An 8,494-nucleotide genomic window follows, 5' to 3' on the forward strand; every position below is an offset into this window, starting at 1 on the left:
CTAATCTCATTTAAACTCCTTATTGCAAAAGTCAGCAAATATGTCCGGTTTGGGTATTGGCCCTAAAAACTATAAATATTTAGTTCCACTCTCTTTAAGACCCAAATTGTCTTGGTGAGCAAATACGTCCTATTTGGGGGTTATTATGGTGGTAGGACGTCCCTTAGACAGTTGGTCCCTAATGTTGATATCAGATACGTGGTCGACTCCCAAATACCTTTAATTTGAGCCCCATATTTCCATAGTCGGCAAACATGAGTGGCTTGGGGGGTGTTTTGTGGGATGGGCGGCTACTCAGTGAGTTGGCCTTCAAAATATATATCGGATTCGTGCTCTACTTTAAAAACCCTATTATTTGAGCCTCTTATTGCAATAGTCAGTAAATTCGTCCTATTTTGGTGGTGGTGGTGGGGGGGTGAGGTGGCGCCATAGAAACTTTTCCCGAATATTGATATCAGATTCGTGCTTTACTTCCAAAGACCTTTCATTTGAGCCCCATATTGCTATGGTCGTAAATTTGTCCCCTATGGGGGATGTTTTTGGGGAGATGCGGCCACCCCAAACACTTGGTCCCATATTTGGATATCAGATTCGAGTTTTACACTCAAATACCTATTATTTAAGCTCCATATTCCCATGGTCAGTAAATAGGTCCTGTTTGGGGGGGTGTTTTGAGGAATGGGTGGACCCTCAGAAACGTGGTCCCACATTTGGATATTAGATTCGTATTCTACTCACGAATACCTTTCATGTGAGTCCGACAATTGGATATCAGATACGTTTTTTTTATCCTAAATACCTTTTATTTGAGTCCCATATTGTCGTAATTGGTCTAAATATATATTTTGTAGGTTTTAGGGTGGGGCAGCCCCCCTAGGTACCCCATCCGAAATTTGGATACAAAATTTTTATTTTTAGGGTACTATAAGAGAGCACACAAAATTTCGCTTAAATCGCACCACCCATCACCGAGATCTGGTGTTTCTGAAAATTAGGATAAGGGGAAGGGTCAACCTATGGTGGAGGGTTTAAAAAGATTTATGCCAAATTCAATATGTCGTGTCGTTTCCCTTGCCTATGATGGCAGAATTTGACAGTATGAGTAATAACACCAATCGTTATCAATGCTCAAGGACGGTAGATTCCATACAATAGAATACTGATAACGTTTGGCATACGGTTAATGTTTTTGTTTTCATTTGTAGGGTAATTCCGTATTTCATCATACAAAAAAATTCTTTAATGTTGAGTACAATATTGGCAACGTCGAGCCACATACTTACAAACTTGCTAGAGTTCTTTAGACAAAATTAAAGAAAATGTTTTTCCAATCGGACATCAGGACGATGTTTGCCCTATTAGGCTGTCATCCTTTATGCTAAAGATTCTAGAAAGGTTGATTGATACATGTCTTACAGCTGGTACTATAACCGATTTTCACCGTTGAAAACCCATGTATTTCGCGATTACTTTTTTGAAACACTACACAGTTACAAAATTACAATTTTATTAAAATTTTACCATAAGTAATAAGGGAATGTCCTGTTGATTGAAACTAGCGAGTTTTTTTTTTGCTTTAAAACCTATTATCTAAAACAAGTGAAGGCGTGCTAAGTTCGGCCGTGGCGAATCTTATAATCTTTCCACCATGGATAGCGTTTGTCAAGTTCTTTCCCCTGTATTCCTTTATAGGCAAACTATTTAAGGTTGTGGACCGATTCGGACCATACTTAGTTTGAGTATTGGAGCCTATAATAGAAGTCATTGTGCAAAATTTCAGCCAAATCGTATGAGAATTGCTCCCTATAGGGACTTCAGATGTAAAATCGGGAGATCGATTTATATGAGATCTATATCAGCTTATGAACCGTTTTAGATCATACTTGACATAATTGTAGGAAGTTAAAACAAAAAACTTCATGCCAAATTTCAGTCAAATCGGATAAAATTGCGCCCTCTATAGGCTCAAGAAATCAAGATCCGAGATGGTTTTATATGGCAGCTATATAAGATTATGATCCGATTTGGACCATTCTAAGTACAGCTGCTGGAAGTCACAAGATACTTCATGCAAAATTTCAGTCAAATCGGATAAGAATTGCGACCTCTGGAGGCTTAAGAAATCGAGATTCGAGATAGGTTTATATGACAGCTATATGAAAACATGGGCCGATATGGCCTATTTACAGTCCCAACCGACCTATACTAATAGGAAGAATTTGTGTAAAATGTCAAGCGCCTAGCAATCTTTCGAAAGATTGCGTGCTTGACATGGCTACATCGACTTAGAAAGTCAAGACGATCAAGAATATGTATTCCTAGTTGGGTCTCAAATCAATATTTCGACGTGTTACAATGAGAATGACAAAATTAGTATGCCCACATCCTATGATAGAGGGTATAAAAAGTAATCGGCGGAAAAATATATCTAAAAGCGAACCTAGTATCAGCTTTTAGGGCCAAATTTTCATAGCATAGCAGCACACTTATCGCAAGGGCAAGTCCACAGAAACAGCACATCATTGGTGGTAGGCTACATATATTGAAGGTTTTCTCGTTGCTTCAATAATATAAAACCGACATCAATCATGAGGAAGCTGGATTTAGGGATCCATACTATCATAAGAAAGGTTATTACTAAAGAACGTAGGCTTGCGATGGGCCTGCAGAAGGAGGAGTGAGTATGGACCAGTAAGGAGGGGAATTGCCCCCACTTCTAGCCATTAATAATACACATATTTTTGTCTATGGAAAAAGTGGTCGCGTAAGTACCACCGTGGGTAACTTCAAAACAAGTTTTGTCGCCAAGACCACTACGCTGTTGTACGTGGGACTTGCCGTGAAACTTTGTTTTAACCACAATAGCCACGTCATTAGCATACCCAACCACTTTAAATCCTTTGTCTTCCAGAGACATTGCAAATTTTGCCCATGAACATTCCACTTCTCACATATCAATGAGTGCAGTCCGATTAAAGTTAAAGCTCAACAATAAGGGGCCGCCGAGTTCGAACGGCGCGTCACAGTGCGACACCTCTTTGGAGAGAGGGTTTATATGGCATAGTACCTCACAAATGTTGCCAGCATTGGAAGGGGGAAAACCAATGCTGAAAATTTTTTCTGATGGTCCCGCCAGAATTCGAAACCAGGTGTTCAGAGTCATTGGCGGACATGCTAACCTCTGCGCTACGGTGGCCTCCTGGAGACATTAATATATTGTTAATGGTTATATTCCAAAGAAAAGGAGACGGTACACCTCGTTGTGGAGACCCTCTACTGACCCATCTTTGTAGATCCAAAATTTGCGTTATGCATAATTTAGTAAGTAAGTTGTTAATAATGAGGTCGAGTGCAAGGCACTGCTGCCGACGGCATAGTCTTGGATTGACGGAAATCTGGTATTGCCATCTGGAGGTTCATGCTACACACATGGATCAAAGCTAGTGGAAAGAGTGGGCTTGAGGATCTGCATTTAGAACCCAGCGAATAAGATATGTTTTCAACTGCCTGACCATGATACGGTCTAGCGTGTGGGGATCCAGCCGATCATGGAATGCTTAAGGTGGTGTGGGTTAAGGCGAGGACATCGGGTGTATATATCTTTGCGGGCAGTAAACTCGCCATCAGTGCAATAACAACCACGACGGTGAGACCTGCTAAATGCACCATAGATCAGATATTGACAATGCGCCAACAGTAGAGTTTACTGGCAAGAAGAAAAAATAGTTTCAAAGTATATTCTGATTTCTTTGACGAATTGTATGAACTGAAGTTGTTGGAATTTTTAAAGCGATCTGAATAGTTCAAAGTAAGAAATTAGAAAGCACCTACTTTCTCTTATTCCTGTGGTATCACATGGACGAATATGTTTCAGTGAATCTGATTACCAAGCTGCTAGTGTCCAACGATGGCGGCGAAGAGAATACGGCAGAACCAATCCCTGATGATGGTGTAGAATGTTTACTTCCTAGTCTGAATGAGGTCCAAGTAGCTGTGACCCGACTGAAGAACAACAAGGAAGCAGGAGCCGACAGGATGTTCGCTGAACTCTTTAAGACCGGAGGCGACACGCTGATAAGGCTTATGCATCAGCTTGTCTGCTCGATCTGGCTAGAAGAATGCATATCCGATGATTGGAACCTCAGCATACTGTATCCCGTATACGAGAAAGGAGACAAGACGGAATGTGTCAACTACAGGGGAATAAGTCTCCTCCCCCTTGCATACATGATACTCTTGAGCGTACTGTGTGAAAGATTACTAAAATCAATGAAATAATTGGGCCCTATGAATGAGGTTTAAGACCTGTTAAATCCAAAATAGAACAGATAATCACACTGCGCCAAATCCTGGAAATCTTTGTTGACTACAAATCCGCTTTCGACAGCCCTATACGTTTAAAGATATTTCACGCTATGTTTGAGTTTGGTATCGCTGCAAAATTAATAGGACTCTGGAAAGAATCTCTCCGGTCCATTTAATACCAAACGAGGTTTCAGACAAGGAGACAGCGTATCGTGTGAACTCTTTAATATCATGCTGGAGAAGATTATACGAGATTCAGAGGTGAATAGATATGGCACACTAATCACAAGAGAACACATGCTACTCGCCTATGGCGACGACATTGACATCATAGGTCGGTCACTGGAAGTAGTAACTGCAGAGATTGAAAGAGTCGAAATAGAGTCAGTGAAAATAGGTCTGGCAGTAAATGGAGATAAAACGAAATGGATAGTATCAACTCAAAAAACGTACAACCGATCAGATAAAGAAAATGGAGAAATTTGGGAACCACAAGTTTGAGATATTCAGCAACTTTATCTATTGTACCTCGGCACTGTCGTAACCGAAACGCTTTATTTCAAAACTGGAATAAAGCAAAGATTAATACTGGCAAACAGATTAACTAGGCAGTTTAGAAACAAGGCCACCTCTCGACAGGTGAACATAACACTATACAAGACACTGATACTACCCGTGTTGTTATATAGTTCTGTGGCATGGGTACTTGTGAAAGCAGACGAGGCATTGCTTGAGGAGTTTGAGAGAAAGATTCTTCGTAAAATATATGGACCAATATGGAGAATATGGGAGTCGTATAAAACACGAGCTGTATGAGCTTCGTGACGACGATAGCATAGTTACACGTTTCAAAATACAACGGCTGCATTGGCTATGTCATACTGCCAGAAAGGATAAAGAAGCTCCAGCAAAGAAGTATTTTGAAGGCAAACACGAAGTACACGCAAACCTGGAAGACCAGAAGCCCGATGGAAAGATCAAGTGGTGGGAGACATCTCGAAACTTGGTGTCAGAGATTTTAGAATGAGCGTCATAGCCAATTAAACTAAAGTAAGAGTCTGATTACAGACACTGCCCCATAAACCTAACCTGATGGAAATTACAATATCCCTGGTAATAGAAATTACGTGGGCTTCAATATGAATAAAAATATTGCAAAAATTGCAAACTATGCCAAATGGGGTTATATCAACACGTGGACCTATATTAACAAGAGATTTTCTCTCTACAAATATCTCGAAGTGTGTTTTGGGAAACTGGCAAAACCCTTACAAATACGGAAATCGTGGGATTCTGTTATATAGAAGCACAAGGAGGTTTCCTTGCCGTGTGAATCCGAAATGTTCTACAATAGTTGAATAGATTGGAAATGAAAGCATAATGCTTTATGTCTTTATATAGAGGATATACCAAAATCATGTCTGCCTTTGACACTGTACCTCTAGGTTAGAACCCTTTATGGAACTTCAGAAAACTTTTTAGCAGTGGTTAGTCATTATTTTACTCTCTTGAAGTATGCGGCCAAGTAAAACATCTTCACAAAGTGTTGGCATCCAATGACACACCGTTTGCACTCGCCTATAAAAAGGTTTCCCATTATTAATGACCTTAAAACTTAAATCGGGCAGCACTCATTAACATGAGAGAAGTCTCCCAGCTTTTCCTTAATTGGAAGTTCATTGGTTGTATTTGTGTAAAATACCGCAGATCCTTTTTCTTAAAGGCCAACCCCTTTGAGGATTTTTCTACCTTAATCATTACCCTAACTTACCCATGATTGGCTGTTTTACTGGATGATAAGCTTATGCTTATATTTAAACTGAATTCTTAAAAAAAAGCGAATAACATCGAAAAGAATATTTCTAAAAATTTTAAATTATTTATTAAAGTTATTTTCAATTATTAATACACATTTCTACTAGTAATAAAAATGAAAGCGAAGATATGAATTCCTTAACTTAATGAAACTATTGTTGGACTTGCTTGCCACGCCCCTGTTTGCGACCATGCTTATTGTGATGGGTCTTGGAGGGACCATTTTGATTTGTCTTTGGCTTGGAATGAGATTTGCGAGAACGACCACTTTGCTGATGCGCTTCGCCAGCATGTTGACCACCTTTCCTATTCTTGCCATGACGATGATGTTTACGGCCCTCACGCACTGGCTTTTGTTCGGCAGGCAAATCTTCCTTCAAGGGCAAAGGTGATTTCGAGGAATGTTCCGATTTGTGGGCTGCAACAGCCTCCTTCAGTTGCTGCTGTTGTTGTTCATGGCCACCGCTTTTCAAAAGCTTTTTGTTGTCATGTTTGTTGTGCGTCGATTTCTCGGCCGAAATTGTGGAGACCACCAGGCATAGACAGATCGAAATGAAAATTATCTAAAGTTTCCCCACGCCGGTGTAGAAGGTGTTCGTTTTGGTAGGTGGGGAGCAATGTGGTGGTAAGCCATTTAGGATGGGAGGAGTTCCATGTGCAACATTTTGTGAACAAGGGGGAGGGCGGAAAAGAGAAAAGAAAATAGACAAAAAAATCAATTAATAATTCCTAAAAATATCCATAGGTCGCTATTTTGGTTTGTTGCTGTTGTTGTTGTTGCTATTGATGAAGTTTTGTTTAATGTGTAGAATTTAGAAAAAAAAACGAAAACCATTTTTAGGGGGAAGCATTCAGTGGCCTCCAATGATAAGATAGCAAAGCTTATTTTTTGTTTATATGGCATACATCGAACTGGGTGCTATTGTTGCTGTTTTGTTTTGGAGTGCTTGCCTCAATGCTTTCGATAACCACCAAAATATCAACTTGTATGAAATACCATCGAGGGTTTTTATCAATGGAGCTCATAGTCCTCTGCGACTAAGTTAAATGCCTGCTTGTTTGTTTTCTTTTTTCTACAAACTGCGTCGACTTTATTTTCCATATGGTTTCTTGTTTTTTGGTTTTCAAATGTAGAGTTTTGTGTTTTTTTTTTCATTTATCGCATTTTATTACAGCAACTACTCAAATTATTGCTGTTCACTTCCTTTGGAACAGTGATTACTTGCGATCTGCGTATCATTGAAGACCATATATACACACACACACCCACACATACGCACACAGAGCCACACTTACTGTTTTCATTTTGGTTTCTGTTATTCTTTGTGTACGTTGAATTCAAATTTCGCCGGAAAACTATAACGATAATGCGTTGTCGCCGTTTTCGTATGTGCCGACCGACGCCTTTGCTAATACTGTTGGTGATGGTCTACTGACGTACTGGTCGTATCTCGTTCTATCGTTTCTTCTTCAGTGAAGGCCTTCTTCTTTTAATGCGCAAATTAGATAACCTGATTAATTATGTTTATTAAAAAAAAAACAATTGTTTTTTTTTTTTTTTTTTTTTTATTTTTTTTTTTTTCTTTCTTTTATTTATTTATTCGTCGACTTGCGACTAAGAGGATGGAACTAAGACTAACTTTTACATTTTTAATTTACTTATTCTACAGGTATTATTTGTTAATTAATTATTGCAGTGTTAGCATAAGTTTATTTTAAATGAAATTTGATTAACACACTTTTGTAAATAATTGTATACTCAGCTCCAGACAGTTTTAACTGGAAAAATAAAATAAAGTCAAACTAAAGAATGTCAAATTCACTTATGCTTACAGTGCAATAATTGTACACGTTTTATTGGCTAATTGTTTCCAAGAACTTATCAATTTTATCAGGGGTAGTATGATTATACGTAACTACTCCCCCCTTTAGACTAGAATTCTCCTGAATTCTTTTATTTAATTTTACAGTTATATATTTATGTTTTGTTATGATTATGAAAATTAAAATAATTATTACAATTACTATAGAAATATTACATATATATGTTATTTTAGTGTGGTATTTTAATTTTCCGATATTTCTTACATTGTATTGATGTTCTTTTTCAATTTGTTCGAACGATATCTTATGTTTAAAATTTTGAGTTTTGTTTGTATTTTCAATTATTTGTCTTTCTTTTGTAATTTCTGCAATATTTGAAAAATAATAATCTTTTATCCTAACTGAACAATTATTAAAATTAATTAAATAATTTCCATTTAACAAAATTTTTTCAAAGTTACAAGTTTGATTTACAGTCGTGTTTATTGCATTTTTAATTATAATTGTGTCTATATCTAACTGTATAATTTCAAAGTCTTTATTTTTTATC

The 8,494-nt window shown here is 37.9% G+C and overlaps 1 protein-coding gene across 1 annotated transcript; it reads right to left on the minus strand.

The window, feature by feature from the left end:
• Positions 1-6,164: 6,164 nt before the first annotated feature.
• Positions 6,165-7,614, minus strand: LOC106083732 (uncharacterized). Its single transcript, XM_013246952.2, has 2 exons — positions 7,417-7,614; positions 6,165-6,683 (listed from the first exon to the last, which is right to left on the minus strand). The coding sequence occupies exons 1-2, from the start codon at positions 7,423-7,425 to the stop codon at positions 6,273-6,275; spliced, it is 420 nt and encodes a 139-aa protein (XP_013102406.1). The 5' UTR covers positions 7,426-7,614; the 3' UTR covers positions 6,165-6,272.
• Positions 7,615-8,494: the final 880 nt, after the last annotated feature.

This window comes from Stomoxys calcitrans, chromosome 5 (genome assembly GCF_963082655.1).
Source record: "Stomoxys calcitrans chromosome 5, idStoCalc2.1, whole genome shotgun sequence".
Taxonomy (NCBI): Eukaryota; Metazoa; Arthropoda; class Insecta; order Diptera; family Muscidae; genus Stomoxys; species Stomoxys calcitrans.